At 36.4% G+C, this 27784-nt stretch overlaps 1 protein-coding gene across 1 annotated transcript in view; it reads left to right on the forward strand.

Moving 5' to 3' along the window:
- Lrrc72 (leucine rich repeat containing 72) overlaps positions 1–27784 on the forward strand; it is a 61891-nt gene that overhangs the window by 12014 nt on the left and 22093 nt on the right. The window contains exon 3 of the mRNA XM_046463562.1: positions 10234–10303. Within this exon, the coding sequence (XP_046319518.1) occupies positions 10234–10303 (70 nt within the window). The remainder of the gene's footprint in view (positions 1–10233; positions 10304–27784) is intronic.

Genomic DNA, 27784 nt, shown 5'->3' on the forward strand with positions numbered 1-27784 from the left:
TTGTGGTAGAATCTTCCTAAGTTGCCCAGATTGGCCTTCTATCTCAGCCTGCTGAATCCTTGGGATTTTAGGCATACACTACTGCACCCAGCTCCCCTTAGTGATCTTTAATGCCTGCAAATTCTATGTTTTAAAAATAGGCTTTACATACTCTTACTAATATGTAAACAAGAGTAAAACTCACTTTTTTGGTTAAAAAACAACAACAACCTGGTTTATCATTTATCAGTGAATTAGATAATTATATCTCTGGTGATTTGAGGAAATACTTCATTAGTGAACATATTTCTTTTGTTCTAATTAAATATTTACTTTTAATTTACTAGTATAAAAGAAAATTATCTTTATAGTGGCTCTGAATCTCTTGGTAATAAGGGAATAAAGAGATGACCAATTTGAAATCTTTAAAACACATCTAGTGTGGAACAGAAGAGACATAGTAGAGATTTCTGACACATGTAAGGTCATTTTTTAAAAAATATTTTAGTTGTTGATGGATCTTTATTTTATTTGATTATTTATATGTGGTGCTAGGAATTGAACCCAGTGCCTCATACATATGAGGCAAGTGCTCCACAGCTGAGCTACAACTTCAGCCCCTTAAGGTCATGTTTTGAGCCTTTCTATAAATCAGTTAGTTTTACAATAATGATAAATAATTCATGTAGTCAAATGATTGCATGTCTAAACTTTCATGATTTTGACAACTGTTCATTATTGATCACTAGGATAAGTAGATAAAAAAATAGCTTTAAAACACTACAAAAATAAGAACTATTGATCCTCTGAATGTGGTTTTCTTGTGTGAAGGACAGCACTTTTTATATCTCCAGAACACTAAATTACCATTGTGGGGGACAAAAAATATTTCACAATTCAGAAGCCAATAAACTAGATTTACTGCATTATTTGCCCTTGGAAAATGGAAAGCATCTTATCAAAATCTCCTTGAATGATCACAAAAAAAAACATGCATGGTGACATGTGTTGATATGTTATTGTCAGCATGAGTCATGGCGATTTTTAGCAGGAAAACTACCTCTTCTTGTCTTCTGTTGCCATCTCCTTAAAATGTTAACAGATCATTATTGATTTAGGACAGGTTATATGCAGAATGAACCTTTCCAACTTGAAAGAGATAAGTACTCTTAAAAACTGAATCACTTTATTATGTCCTAAAATAGCTGGAAATTCAACGTTGATATTTCTTTTTTTTTTTTTAATTTTTTATTGTTGGTTGTTCAAAACATTACATAGTTCTTGATATATCATATTTCACACTTTGATTCAAGTGGGTTATGAGCTCCCATTTTTACCCCATATACAGATTGCAGAATTACATCAGTTACACATCCATTGATTTACATATTGCCATACTAGTGTCTGTTGTGTTCTGCTGCCTTTCCTATCCTCTACTATCCCCCCTCCCCTCCCCTCCCCTCCCCTCTTCTCTCTCTGCCCCCTCTACTGACATTCATTTGTCCCCCTTGTATTATTTTTCCCTTTCCCCTCACTTCCTCTTGTATGTACTTTTGTATAACTCTGAGGGTCTCCTTCCATTTCCATGCAATTTCCCTTCTCTCTCCCTTTCCCTCCCACCTCTCATCCCTGTTTAATGTTAATCTTCTTCTAATGCTCTTTGACCCTACTCTGTTCTTAGTTACTCTCCTTATATCAAAGAAGACATTTGGCATTTGTTTTTTAGGGATTGACTAGCTTCACTTAGCATAATCTGCTCTAATGCCATCCATTTCCCTGTAAATTCTATGATTTTGTCATTTTTTTAATGCAGAGTAATACTCCATTGTGTATAAATGCCACATTTTTTTTATCCATTCATCTATTGAAGGGCATCTAGGTTGGTTCCACAGTCTTGCTATTGTGAATTGTGCTGCTATGAACATCGATGTAGCAGTGTCCCTGTAGCATGCTCTTTTTAGGTCTTTAGGGAATAGACCAAGAAGGGGAATAGCTGGGTCAAATGGTGGCTCCATTCCCAGCTTTCCAAGAAATCTCCATACTGCTTTCCAAATTGGCTGCACCAATTTGCAGTCCCACCAGCAATGTACAAGTGTACCCTTTTCCCCACATCCTCGCCAGCACTTGTTGTTGTTTGACTTCATAATGGCTGCCAATCTTACTGGAGTGAGATGGTATCTTAGGGTGGTTTTGATTTGCATTTCTCTTACTGCTAGAGATGGTGAGCATTTTTTCATGTACTTATTGATTGATTGTATGTCCTCCTCTGAGAAGTGTCTGTTCAGGTCCTTGGCCCATTTGTTGATTGGGTTGTTTGTTCTCTTATTGTCTAATTTTTTGAGTTCTTTGTATACTCTGGATATTAGGGCTCTATCTGAAGTGTGAGGAGTAAAGATTTTTTCCCAGGATGTAGGCTCTCTATTTACCTCTCTTATTGTTTCTTTTGCTGAGAAAAAACTTTTTAGTTTGAGTAAGTCCCATTTGTTGATTCTAGTTATTAACTTTTGTGCTATGGGTGTACTATTGAGGAATTTGGAGCCCGACCCCACCGACTGTAGATCGTAGCCAACTTTTTCTTCTATCAGACGGCGCGTCTCTGATTTGATATCAAGCTCCTTGATCCATTTTGAATTCACTTTGGTGCATGGCGAGAGAAAGGGATTCAGTTTCATTTTGTTGCATATGGATTTCCAGTTTTCCCAGCACCATTTGTTGAAGATGCTATCCTTCCTCCATTGCATGCTTTTAGCCCCTTTATCAAATATACAATAGTTGTAGTTTTGTGGATTGGTTTCTGTGTCCTCTATTCTGTACCATTGGTCCACCCGCCTGTTTTGGTACCAGTACCATGCTGTTTTTGTTACTATTGCTCTGTAGTATAGTTTGAAGTCTGGTATCGCTATACCGCCTGATTCACACTTCCTGCTTAGCATTGTTTTTGCTATTCTGGGTCTTTTATTTTTCCATATGAATTTCATGATTGCTTTCTCTATTTCTACAAGAAATGCCGTTGGGATTTTGATTGGCATTGCATTAAACCTATAGAGAACTTTGGGTAATATCGCCATTTTGATGATGTTAGTTCTGCCTATCCATGAACAGGATATATTTTTCCATCTTCTAAGATCTTCTTCTATTTCTCTCTTTAGGGTTCTGTAGTTTTCATTGTATAAGTCTTTCACCTCTTTTGTTAGGTTGATTCCCAAGTATTTTATTTTTTTTGAAGATATTGTGAATGGAGTGGTTGTCCTCATTTCCATTTCAGAGGATTTGTCGCTGATATACAGGAATGCCTTTGATTTATGCGTGTTGATTTTATATCCTGCCACTTTGCTGAATTCATTTATTAGCTCTAATAGTTTCTTTGTAGACCCTTTTGGGTCTGCTAGGTATAGAATCATGTCATCTGCAAATAGTGATAATTTAAGTTCTTCTTTTCCTATTTTGATGCCTTTAATTTCTTTCGTCTAATTGCTCTGGCCAGTGTTTCGAGAACTATGTTGAACAGAAGTGGTGAGAGAGGGCATCCCTGTCTTGTTCCAGATTTTAGAGGGAATGCCTTCAATTTTTCTCCATTCAAAATGATGCTAGCCTGAGGCTTAGCATAGATTGCTTTTACAATATTGAGGTATGTTCCTGTTATCCCTAGTTTTTCTAGAGTTTTGAACATAAAGGGATGCTGTACTTTGTCAAATGCTTTTTACGCATCTATCGAGATGATGATATGGTTCTTATTTTTAAGTCTATTGATGTGGTGAATAACATTTATTGATTTCCGTATATTGAACCAGCCTTGCATCCCAGGGATGAATCCTACTTGATCATGGTGCACAATTTTTTTGATATGTTTTTGTATCCGAGTGGCCAGAATTTTATTGAGGATTTTTGCATCTAGGTTCATTAGAGATATTGGTCTGTAGTTTTCTTTCTTTGAAGTATCTTTGTCTGGTTTAGGTATCAGGGTGATGTTGGCCTCGTAGAATGAATTTGGAAGTTCTCCCTCTTTTTCTATTTCCTGAAGTAGCTTGAAAAGTATTGGTATTAGTTCCTCTTTAAAGGTTTTGTAAAACTCTGCTGTATACCCATCCGGTCCTGGGCTTTTCTTAGTTGGTATTCTTTTGATGGTTTCTTCTATTTCCTCAATTGATATTGGTCTGTTTAGGTTGTCTATATCCTCCTGACTCAATCTGGGCAGATCATATGACTTAAGAAATTTATCTATGCCTTCACTATCTTCTAATGTATTGGAGTATAAGGATTCAAAATAATTTTTGATTATCTTCTGTATTTCTGAAGTGTCTGTTGTGATATTGCCTTTTTCATCCCATATGTTAGTAATTTGAGTTCTCTCTCTTCTTCTCTTTGCTAGCATGGCTAAGGGTCTGTCGATTTTGTTTATTTTTTCAAAGAACCAACTTTTAGTTTTGTCAATTTTTTCAATTGTTTCTTTTGTTTCGATTTCATTAATTTCCGCTCTGATTTTCATTATTTCTTGCCTTCTACTTCTTTTGCTGTTGTTTTGCTCTTCTTTTTCAAGGATTTTGAGATGAAGTATGAGATCATTTATTTGTTGGTTTTTTCTTTTTTTAAGGAATGAACTCCACGCAATGAATTTTCCTCTTAGAACTGCTTTCAATGTGTCCCATAGATTCCGATATGTTGTGTCTGTGTTTTCATTTATCTCTAAGAATTTTTTAATTTCCTCCTTGATGTCTTCTATAACCCATTGATCATTCAGTAACCTATTGTTCATTCTCCAAGTGATGTATGCTTTTTCCTTCCTTCTTTTATCGTTGATTTTCAGTTTCATTCCATTATGATCAGATAAGATGCATGGTATTATCTATACTCCTTTATATTGTCTAAGAGTTGCCCTGTGACATAATATGTGATCTATTTTTGAGAAGGATCCATGTGCTGCTGAGAAAAAAGTGTAACTGCTTGATGTTGGGTAGTATATTCTATATATGTCAATTAAGTCTAGGTTATTAATTGTGTTATTGCGTTCTATAGTTTCCTTATTCAACTTTTGTTTGGAAGATCTGTCCATTGGTGAGAGAGGTGTGTTGAAGTCTCCCATGATTATTGTATGGTGGTCTATTAGACTCTTGAACTTGAGAAGAATTTGTTTGATGAACATAGCTGCACCATTGTTAGGGGCATATATATTTATGATTGTTATGTCTTGTTGGTGTATGGTTCCCTTGAGCAGTATGTAGTGTCCCTCTTTATCCCTTTTGATTAACTTGGGCTTGAAATCTATTTTATTTTATATGAGTATGGACACACCTGCTTGTTTCTGAAGTCCATATGAGTGATATGATTTTTCCCAAACTTTCACCTTCAGCCTATGTATGTCTTTTCCTATCAAATGCGTCTCTTGTAGGCAGCATATTGTTGGGTCTTGTTTTGTGATCCATTCTACTAGCCTGTGTCTCTTAATTGGTGAGTTTAAGCCATTAACATTTAGGGTTATTATTGAGATATGGGTTGTTCTTCCAGCCATATTTGTTTATTTATGTTACTAAACATGGTTTGTTTTCCTCTTTGATTATTTTTCCCCCCTTTACTGTCCTACCTCCCACTGTTGGTTTTCATTGTTATTTTCCATTTCCTCTGCCTGTAATGTTTTGCCAAGGATGTTTTGAAGAGATGGTTTTCTAGCTGCAAATTCTTTTAACTTTTGTTTATCGTGGAAGGTTTTAATTTCATCTTCCATCCTGAAGCTTAATTTTGCTGGAAACACAATTCTTGGTTGGAACCCATTTTCTTTCAGTGTTTGAAATATGTTATTCCAGGATCTTCTAGCTTTCAGAGTCTGTGTTGAAAGATCAGCTGTTATCCTGATTGGCTTACCCCTAAATGTAATCTGCTTCCTTTCTCTTGTAGCTTTTAAAATTCTCTCCTTATTCTGTATGTTGGGCATCTTCATTATAATGTGTCTAGGTGTGGGTCTCTTATGATTTTGCACATTCGGCGTCCTGTAGGCTTCTAGGATTTGGGATTCTGTCTCATTCTTCAAGTCTGGGAAGTTTTCTCGTATTATTTCATTGAATAGATTGCTCATTCCTTTGGTTTGAAACTCTGTCCCTTCCTGTATCCCAATGACTCTTAAATTTGGTCTCTTGATGTTATCCCATATTTCTTGGATGTTCTGCTCATGGTTTCTTAACAGTCTTGCTGAGCTGTCTAAGTTCTTTTCAAGTTGAAATACTTTATCTTTATTGTCTGATGTTCTATCTTCTAAGTGTTCTACTCTGCTGGTAGTATTCTCAATTGAGTTTTTAAGTTGGTTTATTGCTTCCTGCATTTCTAGGATTTCTGTTTGTTTGTTTTTTATAACCTCTATCTCCCTGTATAGTTGATCTTTTGCTTCTTGGATTTGTTTATGTAATTCATCTTTGAAGTGATCTTTCATTGTCTGATTTTGCTGTCTGATGTCTTCCTTGAGACTCCAGATCATGTGAAGCATGTATATCCTGAATTATTTATCTGACATTCCATCTGCTGCAGCTATTACCTCTTCTAACGTTGAGTTGACCTGCATTGCTTGTGGTCCTTTCTTTCCTTTTCTCTTCATACTGTTCACGTTCCTTTCTACTTGGTGAAACTGTTGTGCTATTGAATTTTCCCCCTATATATTTATATTGGTCTTGTATAGTTGCAAAGTCTCCCTCGCAGGCGCGGGCGGCGGCTCTGCCCCTCCTCCAATTGGGGCAATGTGCCTACCACGCCGGCAGGCCGCTGGGCCTGCTCTGCGGGTCGGTAGCAGGTCCGCTCACCTTGGAGGCGCGGGCGGAGGCTCTGTCCCTCTGCGGGCCACTAGGCTTGTTCTTTCGGTGGTCGCAGTTCTGCCTACTTTGCAGGCGCAGGCAGCGGCACTGCCCCTCTGCAGGCCTCTGGGGCTGTTCTGCTGGTGGGTCGCAGGTCCACCTACCTTGCAGGCGCGGGGGGAGGTGGCTCTACCCTTCCTCAGGCCACTGGGCCTGTTCTGTCTGTCGGTTGCAGGTCTGGCCTGTTCTGTTGGTGGTCACAGTTCCACCTACCTGGCAGGCGCGGGGGGTGGGGGGGCGGCTCTGTCCCTCAGCAGGCCACTGGGCCTGTTCTGAGGGTGGTCACAGTTCCGTCTACCTTGCCGGTGCAGGGGGAGGGGGCGGCCAACGTTGATATTTCTACTAGAAGAAAATTAATAGCAAGCTGGGCAGGTGGCAGACACCTGTAAACCCAGAGACACGGGAGGCTGAGGCAGTAGGATTGTGAGTTCTAGTTTGGCAACTTAGTAAGACCCTTTCTTAAACTAAAATAATAAAAAGGGCTCAGGATATATATCAGTGGTAAAGTATTCCTGAGTTTAATACCCAGTACCACAAAAAATTCATAATAATAACTTGACACAGTTTATATATTAAAGTACTAATGTGTTAAAATGAATTTTATAGTTAATTTCCTAAGAGAGGCTTGAGATCCTTTGAAGCCACCATGTAATGCTTGTTTTGTTATTTGTCATGGAAAGAGGTGAAGTAACACACTATCATCATTGCCCAATGCAATAGTTAAGGTGCATTGAAGACCAAGTGCTCCTTCCCAGAAATTATTTATAGGTCTACATAAAGAGAATGTCTTAAGTGTGCAAATTTCCCATTGAAAGTGGCTTTGGAGGAAGCTGGAATATTCTGCTGGGCCAAGGTAATGTTCAAAGACCATGGTACTTGTCAAAAAGACACAGGAGTTTCCTTGAAAATCTTCAGCCTGGTGATTATAGAATTTTTTTTTTAAACTGACAAAGAATTTTTTTAAAAAGCTCTTAAAATCCAGAGAGGATGGGGAAGAGAATGAATGATAGAAAGAAGAGGTAAGGCTGGGGATGTAGCTCAGTGGTAGAACAATTGTCTCACATGCACAAGGTCCTGAGTCTAATCCCTAGAGCTGTATAACAGGTGGGGGGGGGGGGCAGAAGCATCTATCAGAAGAATTCCAGCTACTACATGTAAAAACAATAAAAACACTAGAAAAACCTTTTTTTTATAATTACAAAAAACTATTGATTCTGGTAAGGATCATCAATTGAATCTAAAACCATTGAGTAAAGAATTGTTTGAGGAACAAGATATACACGTGGGATTATAGTTTGGTCCCATGTATTACTTTTCAATTTTAAAATAGAGAGAACTAGCAGATCACACCTTAACCAAGTGACTGAACTTAGCTTTACCAAGAGTGGGACAAACTGACATCATTTTTCTCCTGAATTGATGTAGTAATTTAATTATCTCTGAAGTAACTGAGAAGTCATCTATCTTGAGCTTCATCATTAGGAGATGATGAGATAAATCAAGGATGTGGTGTGTTCTATCAGACAACTGTGATGGACTTTTCAAAAGGTCAAAAAAAGGCAGAAGATGACTAATCTAATTTTAAAAGAACTAACGGGTTAAGGCACCTGAATGCAAGATACGAATATTGATGAGATTTTGGATTTAAACAAACCTTATAAAAGATATGTAGGTTCATGGGAGAAATCTGAATATGAATGATAGATTAGATGAGATTATTGAATTATATTCAATCTTTTTAGGCATAATAATAATAATATCGAGATTTTGCTGAAGACTGTCCTGTTTTGAGGATATGTGTACTAAACTATTTAGAATGAGAATAAAGAAAACTATAATAATATTTTGTTTTCAAATGATTCACCAAGAAAATTATCCACATTAATATGGGTGTATGTTAGATAAATAGAATATGAAAAAATATGGTACTATATTAAAAATTATGAAGGTCCTACAAGTGTTCATTGAACCATTCCTTCAACTTTTCTTAGGTTTGAAATCTTGATACAAAAAGTTGGTAAGAAAAATTTATTTCGAAGGGGAGGGGAGGGGGGATAGTAGAGGATAGGAAAGGCAGCAGAATACAACATACACTAGTATGGCAGTAGGTAAAAAAGTGGATGTGTAACCGATGTGAATCTGCAATATGTATATAGGATAAAAATGGGAGTTCATAATCCGCTTGAATCAAATGTATGAAATATGATGTCAAGAACTTTGTAATGTTTTGAACAACTAATAAAAAAATAAAATAAAATAAAATTAATTAATTAATTAAAAAAAGAAAAAATTATTTCATTTAAAATATTGTTTGTATGATTTTTAAAATATATACAGTTTCAAAAAAAAAGTTGGGAAAATTTTAGTCCTGCAGTGTCCTAAGGTTAAAAATATGTAAGAATAGGGTTGTGATATAGTTCATTGGTAAAGTGCTTGCCTAGCATGTGAGAGACCCTGGGTTCAATCCATAAGACTAAAAAGAAAAAAAAAAAAAAGAAAGAAAAGGATATACCATGAATTAATATATAATGATTAACGTTAGTAACCTTAGTATTTTTAAAGTTTTTTCATAAGTGCCTGTCTCTCATATGCTCTGTAAGTTTTGATAAAACAGTATGTGCTACATAAGTGTTTGATGAACACAAAGGTCTTCTGTGTATACATAATTGAGACCTATAATTTCTGCTCTGAGAAATAAAATGAACTGAAAACTAGCGGCCACAGCAGTGAAATGGCCAAGGCTCCTCAGAGGTGTTGCCCACTTTTTCTGTTAGCTCCCCGTGCTCACCCATCACCTGCCATTTTTTTAAATAAACTGCATCATCGACCATGATCAGGACCACTTGCATAGCTGGAGTCCCACATAGTGCAAAAGGGAAAGGTAACATATTGAACCTACTGTAAATAAACAATAAAGCACTCTGCTCAGCTTCTGTCCTTTGGTATCCTGCAATTTCATCTCCTAAGCCCATTCTGCCGTCTGCCAAGATCAGGACCAGTCCCAAAGTGAGAACCCTGCAGACAAGACTGAAACAGGAGCCAATTATGTTTCCACATTTACTTGAAAGTCCTGATATCTTCTTCACTTTCTTTTTCCTCTCTGCCCTCTCCCCAATAAAATCTGTTTTGAACTGAGGTTGCTGTAAATTCAGTCATAATGAGATGCAAATTTCTGCTAATGTTGTAAAGTGCTCTCCTTTAAGTATATATTAGCTTTAACTAGCTGACAAATCTTATCCAAAGGAATGAACTTATAATGATGGAATTTCAGAAATTACCAGGCAAGTGTACCTACAATTTTTAAAGGGCCTAAAAAGAGATAGGCCTTTTGGTTACTCCCAAACCATGCCAACTCTTATGACCAGGTTTACCAATGAGCAAATTCATTGTTGCTAATATTCACATTTTTTTTTCTTTCCAGGGAACTAACAGATGTCATTGATCTATCTAGGTTTAAAAACTTAAAATACTTATGGCTTCATCATAATAAGGTAGTATTATATTTTATCTTTAAATTATCTTAATTTCATGTTTTAATAGAGCTAATATTTAAAAGTTATAATATTTCATACCTAAAATTTAAACTCAGATAAAGACTATATATCATATATAGCAGCTACATATGTATCTGGGATCTATATATCCATTATATGTATACATGATATATTAAATAAAGTCAATCTGTAAGATTCTATCAGAATGCAGTTTGATGTCTGTCTCTCATATCCTGTTGAAATTGTTCAGTGGAGCGTGTTTCTTTCCTGGATCCTGGAGAAAAAAAAAAAAAACTTTGATAATCTCATGTTTCCTCTCCTGAATAATACACAATCTTACAGTCTATTTGGTCATAGGCGTAAGTTCAGTTCATAAATGGGAATGCATTAATCAACTGTCTTTCATTCACAAATCTCTCTCTCTCTCTCTCTCTCTCTACACACACACACACACACACACACACACATACACACTCAGCCCTAGCTAGGACTGATAGCAGATGGCCATCTGCCTCCCTTTTAAATGGGAAGGTGTGGTTGGCAATTTTCCTTCCCCATCATTTCTACCCTAGCCTTTCCCAGGTTTGATACGGAGTGCGTGGTGTGGAGGTAGATGAAGGGGAAGGCAGAAGTAAAGTTTTTTGTACTCTCTAATACCAGCAGATGCTCAAGCTGACTCCTCTTTCTGGATTATTCGGTGGCCTACCTACTAAGCCTCTAATGCCTCTAGGCCTCGAACTATAATGCCCCCTGACCTGACTTTACCTTTATCCCAATGCTACTGGCAGCTGAGGGTTGCTAATAGAAAAGTATCCCCTTAGGCAGAATACCTTGTTATGTGTTCCAGGTTAGCATTCCTACAGTAGTCCTGCGTCTATCTCCAAAGACTTATACACCATTGGACCTGCAGTCAGAGAACAAGAGGGTCAGTGCACCCAGTTGCTACCTAAACCAATTTAGCTTCCTTGAGAAGAATCAGGCACCAGCCCACTATACATTCACTCACCTACAGGGAGAGGCCTAAAAGTCACAGAGTATGGTGCTTAAGTTTTCTCTTTTGGAGGCTAGAGTTTAGGAAGAAGTTTCCTCCTACCCTCTCTCTCTCATCATTTTGGTTTTGGTTTCCAAACCAAAGAGCAAGATTGAACTATCATTCAAAACTAGAAAATCCTTACAGTTAACTTGTCATGAGGTTTTGAACTTTTAAAAATATGGCTTTCCAACAGTAATTTGTTCATTGTGTGTTGATAACTCAATCTTAGCATTTTGAATTTAGACTTCACAACACCAGCTGATAAAAATAATTGTTTCCATTAATAATCTGCCTTCATGCCCAAGTCCAGATCCACAGCACTGAGTCTTTAAACATCCATGTTTATAAAAATGTTTCAATACTTCATTGCATTTTCTAATGTTTTTTTAAACAAACTGAGCAAAAAAAAAAAAAGGAAAATGAAAGTGTTCTAGTGTTAACTATAAGCCTAAGTCTCATAAGCTTGAAATAATTTTTAGGAGAACAAACACAAATACCTTCAAGGCCCAGGCAGCTTAATGAAATGGAGAATGCACACATCACCTAAGGGCATAGAATTTCAAAACTTTTCTAAACACTCTGCCAAAAATTATCCTGGGTCATAGCATGTGACCTCTGATTAGAAAAAGATGGGAATCATCAGGCACGGCAAAAATGACTCATCTTTGTTTTTAGAGTGCGCTCCTTGTAGTGTTTAGTGGTTTTCAAATTTTGAAAGAAATAACATGTACAAATGTTGGCATTATGTCTTAGAAGGAGAGGTATAATGAGGGGTTTAGTAATATTTTTTCACTTTCTGGGAGTGGATATTGTCTGACCTCCAGCCACTCATTGGATTTTCACACAGTTGACCTACAGATGCATCATGCACACAGGAAAGATTGTGTGCTCTATCAACTATTTTATTCTTCTGTTTTTGAAGAGGATGGGGTAGGGAAGGGGGATACAAGAAGAGGCTGAATTTTCTTCTTGTGCTTGATTGTATATATACAACAAATTTACTATATTTCTAAAACCATCATCACTTATGTTGTTCTTTAAGACACAGATTCTGTGTAGTCCATATAACACTGAAAAGATATCACTGCTAAAGCAGATTGTGAGTGAGATAAGTAAATAGGCTAATGTAAATTTTTTTACTGATTGATAATTAACTGAGTGCTAAATTGCCTCAGCATTCATACTCCCAAACTCTTAACAGGCATATTAGATATTATGGTGCTAAGTCAAAGTTCACATGTAAAATACTGTTTTCTTTAACCTAGATTGTACTAGGTTGACCACCGAGAATATACCATACCCCTGTAAAATGATGTGGAAAATTGTGTTGAACAAAATTAACATTGATATATGAAGATAAATATTTAGAATTACAATATTTTGTGAGGAACAATCTGATTTTGTGAACAACATCATTCTTACATTAGTGAACATTTTAGACTCTATTTAGAAAAAATAAGGCACAGTCAAATGAAGTGGAGACATCTTTATTTGTTTATTCACTTATTCAATCCACAATATTTACTGAGGTCTATGAAGACATTAGTGGTTGTCCACTCAATATCCATTCTTTCCTCTTTCCTATCCAACAAAATCTGGGTTTGGGTTTTGGAACATACTCTTCCTCTATTTCATTCCAGTAGGTGGCCCCGTTCAGATCCAGGGGCTGTATAAACCAACCAGAAAAATCCCATCCTCCTTTTTAGGGGCTGAGCTAGTCAATGAAAGGCTTGTAACCCAGTTATAATGGGGACTTAAAGGCACATCTGCTGGGAGGCTTCTGGGAGAGGTTTCTTTATTCCTAAAAAGAGAGTACAAGAAGAGAAATCCCCGTTCTCTCTGCTTGTTTTCTTGCCTGGATGTGAAGGCAGGAACTACCATACCAACTTAATGAATCCAACATATAGAAAAAGCCCAGAAAATCATGGAGATGGCAAGAGGGAGGCTCTCACAACACCTGAACTTCCTAATAGGTGAGATAATAAGTAAGTGCTCTTGTCTTCTGTGCTGGTTTGAATTGATCTTAGAAGCCACCTGGAGTCCAAGCATCCTAATTGATACTGCTTATTCTATGCTCCCATTAGACTCCTGACAGAATAAATGTGATGGTCCCCGATGTAGTGCCAGAATTAGTAGGGGCATACAGGAGTGACTGTGTTCCTGGTGAGGATATCGTATTTGCAAGCTGCCTACAGTGAGAGAACGCAATAGTCGCTGGAGGCAATGAAGTAGTTTGGTTATTTGGGAGCCTAGTATCCTAGCATGGTAGAAAGATGCTTACTTCTTCCAAACATTTATCTAGTGGATGTCAAAACTGGACCTTCTGGTCTGAACCTGGAATAGATGATGAGGTAGACCCAGGTTTGTTTCTAAGTATCTCCACTGTCCCAGCCGACTAGATCTCCTCTGGCAACTCTGGGTTCTTTGCTGGTTTCATTTCCTCCTCATACTTCACAGCTTTTTATTAGTACTGTGTATGTTCCCTTTGGGGGCCGGGTTTCTCTCATATCCCCTGCCTGATATATTTAGGGAGATAACTGCTCTGAGGTGCATATTAACTGAGGCTTTCTAAAGACTCTCTTTCTTGTCTCATTCTCTATTCAAGTCTGACTAAAGAAATTAGAGATCCACAGTCTCATCCTATCATGAAAAGTTGGGTATTGTTCAGACAGGCGAACTAAGTGATTCACATTTTATACATTTAGTATAGCACATACATATGATCTCTTCCTATTTTGGCTCATTACTTCAAAATTTTTCTTTTAGAGATTTCTGATATTGAGTTCTGTATTTGTAATATTGGTGCCACTTGTTAGTATCCTTTTAATTCTGAAAGTACAGCACTACTTTAGTATATTTTATTTTGTCTCGGGTTAGGATTAGCATTTGATGAATACAGTATAACACCTTACCAAGCAACTATCCAAAGTGCAATCTAGGTTTCTGTTGTGCAACAAAAACCTAACAGCTTTTAACAAGTTTCACATATTCACTTTAAATTTTAAAATCTTCCTTTTCATCATCTAAAGAATAACTGAAACATTTATAATAACATTGCTTTTACTAACTGACCAGAGAATGGTCAGGCTAGAACAAGATTGTTAGCTGGGTGTGAGGGTATACACCTATAGTCCTAGGTACTTGGCAGGGTGAGACAGGAGGATTACCTGAGCCCAGAAGTTCGAGGCCAGCATGGACAACCTAGCAAGATTTTTGTCTCCAAAACACAAATGGTTGAATAAATAAACAATCAAAAAGAATAAGATTGCTTTAGGAAAGATCCTATCCTTGTTCTTATGTTCTGTTAAGATGTATTATGATCGCATTCTATCTCCCTAACATTCACATATTGAGAATTTAGAAAATAGCACAAAATTTTATATTTTAGGAAGAAATATTTATATATAAATTAGCAAATCATAATTTGAAAATAGAAATAATTACTTTAATCTGTTTTAAGTATTTGATAAGGAATTCTTTCAATGGTAATATAGTATAGTCCTTCCTTATCAATGAGAGATACAATCCAAGACCCCCCTGCCTCAGAGATGCCTGAAACTATAGATAGTACCAAACCCTGTATATATAGCTATAATAAAACAATAATAATTACAATAATAATTACAGCACATTGTTATAGTGAATGTGATCTCTCTCTCGATCTTAAATATTTTATTGTATTTCACATTTTCATATAAAGGGAATACTTTATGGCTTCTCTTGAACATATCCAAATGGCTTGCATCACTTCTCTTACCCTTTGGGGCCATTATGAAGTAAAATAAAGGTTACTTGAATATAAGTTCTAGGATACTGTGATAATGTATCTGATAACCAAAAGGTCGACTGACTTTTTTGGGGGGTGGGGGGGGCGGGTACCTATGACCTAGGTTTGTTGGACAAAGGATGATTCACATCCCTGGCAGGATGAAGCAGGACAGTGTAAGATTTCAACAAGCTTCACAGAATGGCATGCAACTTAAAACTTATGAATTGTTTATTTCTGGAATTTTACATTTAATATTTTCAGGCTGTGGTTGACAGTGGGTACCTGAAACTAAGAGAAGTGAAACCTTGCATGGCTCAGGAAGGCTACTGTACTTTTTAACTGGGAGTTTGACAACATGCTTTGTATGGTAGAATTTTTTTTTTGGCTCCCTCAGTCAGATTTATCTGTGCATTAAGCTTATATGTACACATTTATTTATTCATTTGTTTAAAACTTACCTCTTTTAAAAAAGTGATTAAAAGCACACAAACCTTATGGTGGAGTATAAGTTATTAAAGAACAAAATGAATTATATGCATTTCATATAATTTGTGCTCTTACACATTTCTGTCACCTCAGGGAAACATTTATTATATTGCTATGTCAGTTTGTTGAAAGAATTATGTTCTCAAAATGTATTTAAAACCTCCTAAAAAAAAGTAAACTCAACATATAATCCCAAAATAAGCCTACCATAGATAGTTTTGAAACTTGTGGATATGTCTGATATATATCTAGTTATGATTTAACCATGAAATACAATCTATTTTTGGAAAGAACGTATACAAAATTTTCAGTAACTTGGAAATGAAAGGGAAATACCTGAGAATGAAAGTCTGTACTACATAAAAATAGTTATTTCTGAATGTTTTAAACTGCAGATTGTATTTTTTTAAGTACTATACATATTTTAAAATAAAAAATGTACTGTTTTAATTTAAAGGATAGGAACACCATAAAAGTGATTTCAGGAATCCTGAAAACGTATTTTTTTTCCTTCTTCTTCCTCCTATATAATTTGGTGTAATTATTAAAAAATTTCCCCAACTCATATTTAAATTTTATATAAATTTAGCAAATATTGAGATATTAATAGTCAAGTATATAGTAATACACCCTTAATTAACACAAAAATGTATCATATTGCAGAATTTTACTATGTTGTTTAATCCCTGGTTGTCATTAACATAGACCAGACACATTGTGTCTTTCCACAATGTCAGAATTTGTTGAATAACAATAAATCTATAAGTTATATTACTTTGATCTGCTTTAATTCACCAAAATACTTATGCTTCACTTGGTATAATGACGAAGGCCATAAGTTATTTTATTCCAAAGTGATCTTAATTACTAATGTGTTTAACACTCACACATCATGCTTCACACAAAGATAGAGGTTACAAAAAGGCTAAGAAAGTATTAAGGTGGCTATAGGATCAAGAGGCAGTGCCAAGAGCACAGGCAGGGGAAGATGAAAAACCAGTCACCACAGATGGTCAGATAAGGACTTAAAGGAATCAGCTTGCACAGAGTTGAGGCCAGGGTGTGGACAGCAGACAGTTTGAAGTGTCACTTAGAGTGGGTCATGGGCTGTCACTGGTAGGAGAAAGCTCACCAAGCAGAAGTCCAGGGATAGAGTCAGAAGTCCAAAGGGAGATATAACTCAGTGGTACAACACCCCTAGGTTAAATCTCCAATACCAGAAAAAAAAGCAAAGAAAAAGAAAGAATTATTATTATTATTATTTCAGTGCTGTGGCAATTTTTCTGAGCAAGTTTATAATAAGTGACCAGATGACAGGGTCAGTGGCACCTGTGTTCAGTCTTGGGGTATTCTTCCTTTTATAGGTGTTAGGTGAGGGGGTTCCCTCTGATGAGATTGAGAAGATCCTATGTCTGGTGTTTCTGATATGATCTGATATGCCCAAGTGTCCATGTGCTCCTGATTGAATTTGATAAGTTTTTATTCACATGAATAAATTATCAATTGTGCTCTACAGTTGTACTGGATAAATGGTAGTTATTTATTTGTACAAACAAGGTATGGAGTCATTCTACCTTGATATTTTTATTCAGAACGGAATAACTCATGGCAAACTATTTGCTTTATAAAACAAGAGTAACTCAGAGCAGGACACAACCTGCTCTCCACACTAATCTGTGGTCTTTCCTTCTAGAATTTTTCAACCTTGATGCTCCTGACATTTTGAACTGTGTAATTCCAGGTGGTGGGAGCTGTCTTGTGCATTTTAGAATGTTCAGTACCATCCCTGGCCTCTACCTATTGTAGGTATTCCCCAACCCCACAATGTCAACCAAAAATATTCCCACACATAGTCAAAAACTCCCTGGGGAAAAAAAAATCACACACACACAAACACACACACACACACACACACACACCTGCCAAAAATCACTCAGTGTAACCAAAAAATGTGATTACGTAAATCTAAGTGAAAACATGCCATGCCTCTGCTGAAAACCCTGCATGGCTCCTTCTTACTTTTTCAGTAATCTACAAGGAACTACACAAATGTGACACTGGATATCTCTCTATCACCTATTATCTGTGCCTGACTGACTCTATCCAGCCACCCTGGGCACCCTCCTATCTCTGGGCCCAGGCCCTGGTTTGTCCCCTAGTGCTTCTCCTACAGATAACCACAGGCCCTACTCCTCCTTCAATGAGTCCCTCCAAATAGCTCTTCCTCCAGGAGGCTGAACTGACCAACCTCACTAAAATGCCGAATTACCTCCCAAGCTGATCTCCAGGCTTCATTTCTTCCCACAGCACTTAGCAACTGATAATATGCATTTTACTTATTGTATGTGTTGTTTATTGAATCTCACCCTACTACAACAAATGTAGGAATTGTTTTTTTTCTTTTTTATTCACTGCTATGCCTCCAGGACTTAGCAGAGACTTGCACATAAATGCCCCACAGTGTTTGTTGAATGGAAGAATGAGTAAATAAAAACCCTGATATTGTCTCATGAATACAATAATCTCATTTTGTCAGTGAATCACAAATGGCATGTAATTGGACATCAATTATAAATGTGAGGAGACTAATGTGGTAATATTTTGCCTAGTACTTTTGTTCATTTGAAAATGTTAGATTCTGTTTATTTGAATCATAGCTAGGAAATTTCCTTTGCATGAACACTAGTTCAGGTAATAGAAGGTCACTGGACAGAGCATGCTTCTGCTACTTTAAGCAGAACAATTATTAATTGAAAAGATATTGGGTAGATATTACAGAAGTTTAAGAATCAAGTTCTGAAAATACTCAGAATCAAAGGGAGCTGTGGTCAAAACCATGTCATAGAACCAGTTTCTACAAACAGTATTGACTTGCCAATCCAAAGAAAAGCCCCAGCTTGCACTATTGGTGTTGCCAGCACCAGCCACTGGACACACCCACTGTCACCACTGCCATCATTTCCAATGCTATGAAAGACAAATATTGTCTCCATTCCTGCCACCACCAGAATTAACCCCAACTGTCTCAACCTCTTTGCTTTACCATTTCTTGATTTGAAGTTCAGTGTGGATGCATTGGATTGACTTAGCCTAGGCGCTGTGTATGCTTTACCTGCTGGACTGTGAAAACAAATACCTTGTCCAGTGGGGAGCGGGTTCTGATTCCTACCAACACTCATTGGGTGGGGAATATCTTGAATTATGGAGAGGAGATTTAGATGCTAGGCATCCAAAAAATTGTGACAAGTATCTCCCAAATTTTGTTAAGTAATGTTTAGGAGGTTGAAATGAAAGAAATAGCACCAACATTTGCTATGGTCCAGTCAGAGAACCTGGATGAGAGTAGTTATTAGGTAAATAGATGATAAGTTCAGGTACAGCTCAGATTCTGTCACTAACCAACTAACAGTAATTAGCAAATCACATCCTCTCTCTTAGAGCTGTTTCCACTTATGTAATATAGCATATTTATTCTTCATGACTACTTCAAAGGTTGTCATGAGATGGCCTATATGAAGTACTAATCAAAGAAACTCACACACAGTAGTCACAAGATAAATATTAAGATCCTGGGCTGGGGCTGTAGCTCAGTGGTAGAGCACCTGCCTCGCATGTCTGGGGCACTGGATTTAATCCTCAACACCACATAAAAAATAAAGATATTGTGTCCATCCACAATGAGAGAGAGAGAGATACTATTTCCCTGCTCTTAAATATATATATATAGATATAGATATAGATATAGATATATTTCTTCTTTCAACAGAACTATTTATGCATATAACAATTGTTTAAAGAATTAGCTAGTTCTACAAGTTGGCAATAGATGAAATAACTTTCAGATGCAACAACTTTCAATTCTTTTTCATGATATTTTATTACCTATCAACATTTCTCTAAATCACCCGCCAGTATTGCTACTACTTCTTGAGTTTTCTCTTTTACACAATAGCTATTTTGTTCTCATTGAGGAAGATGACGATCTAGTTCTTTCTCATCCCCACATCTACCACACACATGCATACTTTCCATTCCCCAGTCTCCTGATGTGGTTGTATTGTAATTTGAGTTAAATCAATATTCACTGGTTATATTGTTATAACAAAGTATGCTTTTCAGAACAATAAGCCATGTATTATACTCTGCTTTTCCTTTATTGCATTTCCTTAGATTCCCTGGAGTTTATATTTGTCTGATTTATTTTTTATTTGATTTTCATTACAGGCTGAATTGTGCGCCCCCCCCCCCCCCCCCGCGCCAAATTTAGACATTGAAGTCCTTATTTCTGGTTCCTCAGAATGTGACTGTGTATGGAGATTGTGCAGTGAGAGAAGAATTAAGTTAAAATGGGATAATTAGCATGGGCCTAATCTAACATGACAGTGTCTATAAAAAGAAGAGATTAGTACACAGAAAGAGAGATACTAGCCATGTGCACAATACAGAGAGAAGATCATGAGAGGGCACCAGAAGGTTGTTATCCACAAGCCATGTGGAGAGACATCAGAATGAAACCCAATTCTTTCAATACATTGATCAGGGACTTTCAGCTTCCAGAACTGTAAGGGAAATTTTCCTGCCATTTAAGCCAACTATTCTGTGGTATTTATTATGGCAGCCCTAGCAAACTAATACATTTTAAAACTGCTATTCCCATCCAACCAATCTAAACTCTGTTAATTGACCACATCTACTTAATACATTCAATTACATTTTTTGTTTTGTTTTGGTTTTGGTTTTGTTGCTGGTGATTGAACCCATGACCTTGTACATGCTAGGCAAGCACTGTAGCACTGAGCCATAAACCCAGCCCTACTTTCATTTTCTTGAAGTCTTCCCAGGCCTTCTGACTCACTCTGGACTGCTTGCCCTGTGAGACTATGTACAACTACAATCACCCTTCATCTGGGAGTGTCTTTGGCTCCTCTCCTGTTTCTTAGACTGCATGTCTTCCCCCCCCCCCCCCCCCCCGAGCACATACTCCAGTGTCTTCCTGAGAAAGGAGTGCAGAAGTGCAGGTGATAAATTTTTTAAGATTCTGCATGCTTGTACTTGTGTTTATTCAGTTCTCACATTTGAACCAATATTTTGGCTTCTCTGACTAATAGAATTCTACATTGACAATAAAACATCTCTCCTTTGTCATCTAATTTTCATTTTAGCTGTTGAGGCATGTGAAGCCATCTGAGTTTCTGATCCTTGAATTTGGGATATGTGTGTGTGTGTGCGCGCACGCGCGCGCGCACATGCTCTTATGTTCTGTTGTTCTTAGTGTTCTGACATTTCACAATAATGTGCATTGGTTTAACTTTATCATCCACTGTGCTGGGTTTGAGAAAACTTCTATATGGAAACTCATGTCTTTTAATTTGGAGATATTTGCTTAAAGTATATTGATTTCTTCCTCTTCTATGTCTATAGTTCTCTGTTCCTGGAACTATGTGTATATGTTAAACACTGAACTCATTTTCAAACTTTCTTTTATATTTTCAGTTTTTGAAAATTTCTTTTTGTTTCTTTGTCATTTTCTTCTACTTTCTGGAAGAGTTCCTCAACTTTCTCTTCCAACTCTCCTAATAGGATGTAGTATGTTCCTAATATCTCCTTTCAGATTTTTATTTTTCAAGGGCTCTTTTTTATTTGTTTGTGTGTATGTTTATTTATTTATTTATTTTGTGCCAGAGGCACTTAACCACCGAGCCATTCCCCAGTGCCCCCCCCACTTTTTTTGTGGTGGTGGTGGGGTAACCAGGGATTGAACTGAGGGGCACTTGACTGCTGAGCCACATCTCCAGCCCTATTTTGTATTTTATTTAGAGACAGGGTCTCATTGAGTTGCTTAGCATCTCACTTTTGCTGAGGCTGGCTTTGAACTTGCCATCCCCCTGCCTCAGCCTCCTGGAATTACAGTTGTGTACCACTGCACCCATCTCCCAGCCCCTTTTTATATTATATTTTATGTTGCTAAATTGCTTAGGGCCTTGCTAAGTTGCTGAGTCTGGCTTTGAGGACCCAATCCTTCTATATGAGCCTCCAGAGCAGCTGGGATTTAAAGGGGTGTGCCACCGTGCCTAGCTTCTGTGTTTATTTTTATATTATCCTTTTATAATAGTATAGCACAATTATGTTTATATAATAAGATATTTTATATTAAAATGTATTTGCATTACCTTTATGCAATTTTATGTTGTTTTACTAAAGAATATATTTTTAACAATTTTATTGGGGCACAAATCATACACAAAAAAATTGCATGTGTTTAATGTATACAACTTGATGAATTTGAACATATGTATATACCCATGAGATTTTCACTACAATCAAGGGGATAACATCAATCACTCAAAAATATTCCAAGTATCATTTTTGTATGTTGTTGTTTGTTTCTTTTTGTAGTAAGAACACAACACAAGATTCAACTACTTTTCTTTTTCTTTTTTTCTTTCTTTTTCTTTCTTTTTTTTTTTTTGGTACTGGGGATTGAATTCAGGAGCACTTGACTACTGAGCCACATCCAAGCCCTGCTTTGTATTTTATTTAGAGACAGGGTCTCATTGAGTTACTTAGCGCCTCGCCTTTGCTGAGGCTGGCTTTGAACTCCTGATTCTCCTGGCTCATCAGCCTCCCAAGCTGCTGGGATTACAGGCATGTGCCACCTCACCCAGCTTCAACTTCTTAATAAATTTTTAAATGCATACCACATTGTTAAGTATACCATATTTTACAGCAGATTTCTAGAACGCATTTCTTTTGTATATCTGAGACTCCCCCGCCTCGCTGCAGTCCTTGGCTAGTTCAGATTCCACTTATGAGGAATCGTATAGTATTTGTTCTTGAAGGAATGGCTTATTTTACTTTACATAATTTCCCACAGGTCCATCCAAGTTTTCAAAACTGTAGGATTGCCTTCTTTTTGAAGGCTGAATAACATTCCATTATATTTAGATAACAGATTTTCTTCATCCCCTTCTCCTTTTGATAGACATTTGGGTTATTTCCTCCTCTTGGCTACTTTGAATAATGCTGCAAATAACATGGATGCAGATAACTCCTTGGGACCCTAATTTCAATTCTTTGGGGTATATATCCAGAAGTGGGGTTACTAGATTATGTAGTAATTCTATTTTTAAATTTTTGAGGAGCTTCCCCATGTCTTCCATAGTGCCTGCACCATTTTACATTCCCACCAAGAGTGTGCAACTGTTCCAATTTCTCCACATTCTTGTCAACAGTTATCTTTTTTGATAACAGCTATCCTAACAAGTATGAGCTGATTAAAATATATATTTTATGTTATCTTTTCCTTGTTTCAAGGATAAAATATCCTAATCTTTTCAAGCATAATCATGATGATGGTGTTGCTGTTGCTGTTTACATTGTATCTATTTTTTCTAAATTAATCTGGTTTCCATTTATTTCTTTTAATCTCCTTTTTTATGTCAGAATTTTTCATGAAATGTTCTTGACTAACTGGTTGCAATTAAGATGAGGGTCTAAAATGTCAATGGGAAGTATTAAGCATGTGTGGCTGGAGCTTATCAACTGTGAGATTCATTGTAAAGTGGAATGACTGGGCAGATCTGGGGAAAACCCTGGTATTAGTAAACTGGGATCTCCTCTCCTGATATTTGAAATCTCCAGAAAAGTCATTTTCGATCCTCTGCCCAAGGATGAAGGAAGCCAACCTGGGGACAGAGGGCTGAGTGTTCTCAGCTTTCAGTGTTCATGCATTCCCCTAATCCTTCTGTTTTCAGACCCTCTACATTCAACTCTGCCTAGTGGGGACTATGCATTATTCCATCTATAAAATAAGTCTCCAGTCTTTCTGTGGTAAGAAAGGCTCGGTTGTCTAGTAGTAGTCTGAGAACATTCTCTAGGCTTCTTAAACAGCTGTTCTTGACAAGGGGAAAGATACACCACAATGTTCTAAAAAGACTCAATAACTGAAAGTAAAAACAAAGAGAAAGAAAAGAGGTTAGAGAGGATATTTTTTCCTTGAAACAAGGAAAAGATAACATACAATATATTTTTAGTCAGCTCATACTTGTTAGGATACCTAATTATCAAAAAAGACAAGTGTAGACAAGGATATAATGCTTATTTAATTCCTTCCTCTTTATTTTTACTTCTAGTAATTGAGTCTTTTTAAAACATTGTGGTATATTTCAGATTGTTTCTTTTTTCTTACTATTTTTTAAAATTTGTTTTAATTAGTTACACATGACAGTACAATGACTTTGACATATCATACATTTGAATCAGATGGGATATAATTTCTCATTTTTCTGATTATACAGGTTGCAGAATCACATTGGTCATGCATTCACATATATGCACACAGTAATAATAATGTCTGTTTCATTCTACTATCCTTCCTACCTCCCCATCCCCTCCCCCCCCTACCTAATCTAGGGTAATGCTCTTCTTTTTTTTCCTCACATCTCCATACATGTATTTTCTATAACAATGAGGATCTCCTTCCACCATCCATGCAATTCCCTTTCTCCCTCCCTTTCCCTCCCACCCTTCTTCCCTAAGTAGAGGAAATCTTCTTCCCATGCTCTTCCTCTCTTCCCCATTTTGAGTCAGCCCCCTTATATCAGAGAAGACATTCAGCATTTGTTTATTGGGGATTGGCTAACTTCACTTAGCATAATCTGCTCTAATGCCATCCATTTCCCTGCAAATGCCATGATCTTATTATTTTTTAGTAATGAATAATATTCTCTGACTTAGAATTAGATTCTCTTATTTCTGATAATTCTGTTGCCATTTGACATATACTTTTCAGCTCCCCACATTGTTGTCTCATTTCCCGATTTCTTTGTCCTTATTAAAACATGTATTTCAAAACAATTCCTTTACTGTCATTTTAGATACCTTTTTGGATGAAACAAAATTAGATATGTGTGTATAATCTCTACATTTAACAATGTCATTTTCCTCACACAATCTCATGTGTATGATTTTTTATTAATATTATTTTAATTAAAAATTATAATCACATACATTTAGGGAATTTATAACATATGATGTTTGGATATATGTACACAATATAGAAAAATTACATTGAACTAATTAAATTTTCTGTCACATTGCTTACCATTTTTTATGGTGAGAGATTTAAAATCACTCTTTTACTTATTTTGGAAATACATAATACTATTGACTATAGACACCTTGCTGTGTGAAAGTCTCAAAACCTATTTCACCTGTCTGTAGTCACTTTGTACCCTTTGATCAACAAACTTTCCATTCTTCCTTATCCTCCCATCCTCTGATAACCATCTGTGTATTCTGTACTTCTGTGAAATTCAACTCTTTTGGGTTCCACATAAAGTGAGATCATGTGGAGTTTGTCCTTTCCTGGCTCATTTCACTTAGCATAATGTCCTCAGGTTAATCTATACTGTTGAAAATGGCAGGAAGCTGGGCACAGTGACTCACACCTGTAATCCCAGTGGCATGAGAGGCTGAGGCAGGAGGATCATCAAAAGTTCAAAGCCAATTCCAGCAACTTGGCTTGGCCATAAGTAACTCAGTGAGACCCTGTCTCTAAATAAAACTCAAAAAAGGGCTGAGGATATGACTCATTGGCTTGGCAACCCTGGGTTCAATCTCCAGTACCAAAAAATTTAAAAAAAAAATGAAGAAGATGACAGAATTTCTCTCTTTTTTATGACTCATTAGTATTCCATTGTGTATATATACTGCATTTATTTTTTGTCCATTCATCCATTGATGAGCACTTAGGTTGATTCCATATACTAGCTATTGTGAATAGTGCTACAGTGAACATGGGAATGCAGGTATCCCTTTAACATGCTGATTTTAATTCCTTTGGATATAAACTCCAAAGTGGGATTAATAAATTGTACGGTGATTCTATTTTTAGTTTATTAATCCATACCATTTTCCATAATGGCTATACTAGTTTATTTTTCCACCAGAAATATATAAAAATTCCCTTTCTGTTTTCTCCACATCATCATCAATACTAATCTTTAATTTTTTGATAAATGCTATTTTGACATGTGTACAATATATCATTATGATTTTAATTGGCAATTCCCTAATGATTAGTGATGGATAAGTGTTTTTACATGTATCTGTTGACCATTTATTTGTATGGGTTTTTTTTTAATTTTTTTGAGAAATGTCTGTTCAAGTCCATTTTTTAATCAAGTTGTTTCCTTGTTATAGAATTTATATATATATATATATATATATATATATATATATATATATATACACACACACACACACACACATACAAACATACATACTCAAAAACTATATATGTATATATGCACATATATATACATACATATATACATATATATATATGCATATATATGTGTGTGTATGTATACATTTTCTCTCATTCCATGGATTGCCTCTTCATTTTGTCTATTATTAGTTTTGCTGTGCAGAAGCTTTTTAGTTAGATTTCTTCTCATTTTTATATATTTACTTTTGACTGTGCTTTCATGGTTATAGCCAAAGAGTTGTTGCCCCAATCAGTGTTGTGTATTTTTTTTTCCCCTCAATGTTTTCTTCTAGTAGTTTCAGGTCTCATATTTAAGTCTTTGATCCATTTCAAATTGACTTTTGCATATTTCTGAGATAAGGACACAATCCCATTTTTCTGCATATGCACAGTTTTCCTAACATCTTGAGAGCCTGTCCTTTCCTCATGTATGTTCTTGGCATCTTTGTCAAAAAGTAATTAACCATAAATATGTGGGTTTAGTTCTGGGCTCTCTACCTTGTTCCATTATTCTGTATGCCTATTTTTATGCCAGTAACATGCTGTGTTGGTTTCAATTGCTTTATGTAATGTGTTTTGAAATTTGGAAGTAAGATGCTTCCAGCTTTGTTCTTTTTGCTCAAGATTATTTTGTCTACTCAGGGTCTTTTGTGGTTACATGTAAATTTAAGGATTTTTTTTTTCTATTGCTACAAAAAATAAAGGCACTGGGAATTATATTAGCTACAGGTTTATCCTATCTTTATTGTGTTGAGATACATTCCTTGCATATTTTAAGAGTTTTTATCATATGTACAATTTTGAGATTCTCTCGCAAATTTAAGGATCTGTGGTCTTGTTTCACAATAGCATAAACTTTTTGAAGCCATTTTTCTTATCCGTGATACTACTTTATTTTCATGAACATAGCCCCTAAAGCTGATTTTACAAGCTGGTATCTTAGGAAGTTGTTTTAGAGCATAAATTGAGTGATATTTAAAAGTTTTCTTAGGTCAACCATGGTATTTAACCTGACTTGATGCTGAGAGCCATAGCCAAGTAGGAATGATGCATGGCATTTTGGGTTGAAAGGTGACCCTGCTCAGGGATTAGGGTGGCTCCAGGTTTAGGGTGGATCCTGCTGGGAATAGGGCGGCTCCAGGATTAGGGCGTATCCTGCTGCCTCAGGCGCCCACCTCTTTGGAGTTCCCGTTGAGTTCTCGCAGGGTTCTGAGAGTATTGGTACACAGAGCTCAGTGGAGGGAGTGTGTTTTTTCCCAGAACGTGCGTGTAGAGTGTGGGTGAGAGTTCCGGAATAAAGAGTTGCTGTTTGAATCTACAAGGCTTTTGTGGTGGCTCGGTTATTTTGTGCCCAGCAACTTGAAAGTCAATCATTGATCATAATCCTTTAATTTCAAAAACATACCCTGAGATACCTAATATCTTAATCTTTATGAATTATATAGTATTTTGCCTCTAGAAGAAATGGGATGTTGTAAGGTAATAAAATAAGAAGGAAAAAGGAATAACAAAGGTCAAGGTAAAGACAATATCAAGAGAAAAAAAGAAATGCTAAAAGGAAAGTTTGAATAAAAGCCAAGAGTAAGTACCCTTACTTGTATCTGAGATTGCTTAGCACTATTGTTGGGTAGTTCTTTTAGTTTGGATTTATAGGTAACCATAGTCATCTAACTAGGTTTGCTGGGAAAAAAAATAAGAACCTCTCTTGTGGAGTGGGGAAAGAATAGAACAGTACTTAGGACCCAAAGCAATGCTGAAGTTGGGTGACCAGTTTAGAGAAAATGTTGAAAAGAATCCATACAATTTGAGAGGTTAAGATATGCATCAGGTAGATGTAGCCAGTCCAGCCAGTGGCTCAAATTAAGTCTAGAATGAACTGATCTGGATAGCTCAGCTTCCTACCCTAGTGTTACTCAACTG

This window comes from Marmota monax, unplaced genomic scaffold, assembly GCF_021218885.2.
Source record: "Marmota monax isolate L192 unplaced genomic scaffold, Marmota_monax_Labrador192_F-V1.1 WCK01_AAM20220418_F8-fsc00057, whole genome shotgun sequence".
In the NCBI taxonomy this organism is placed as follows: domain Eukaryota; kingdom Metazoa; phylum Chordata; class Mammalia; order Rodentia; family Sciuridae; genus Marmota; species Marmota monax.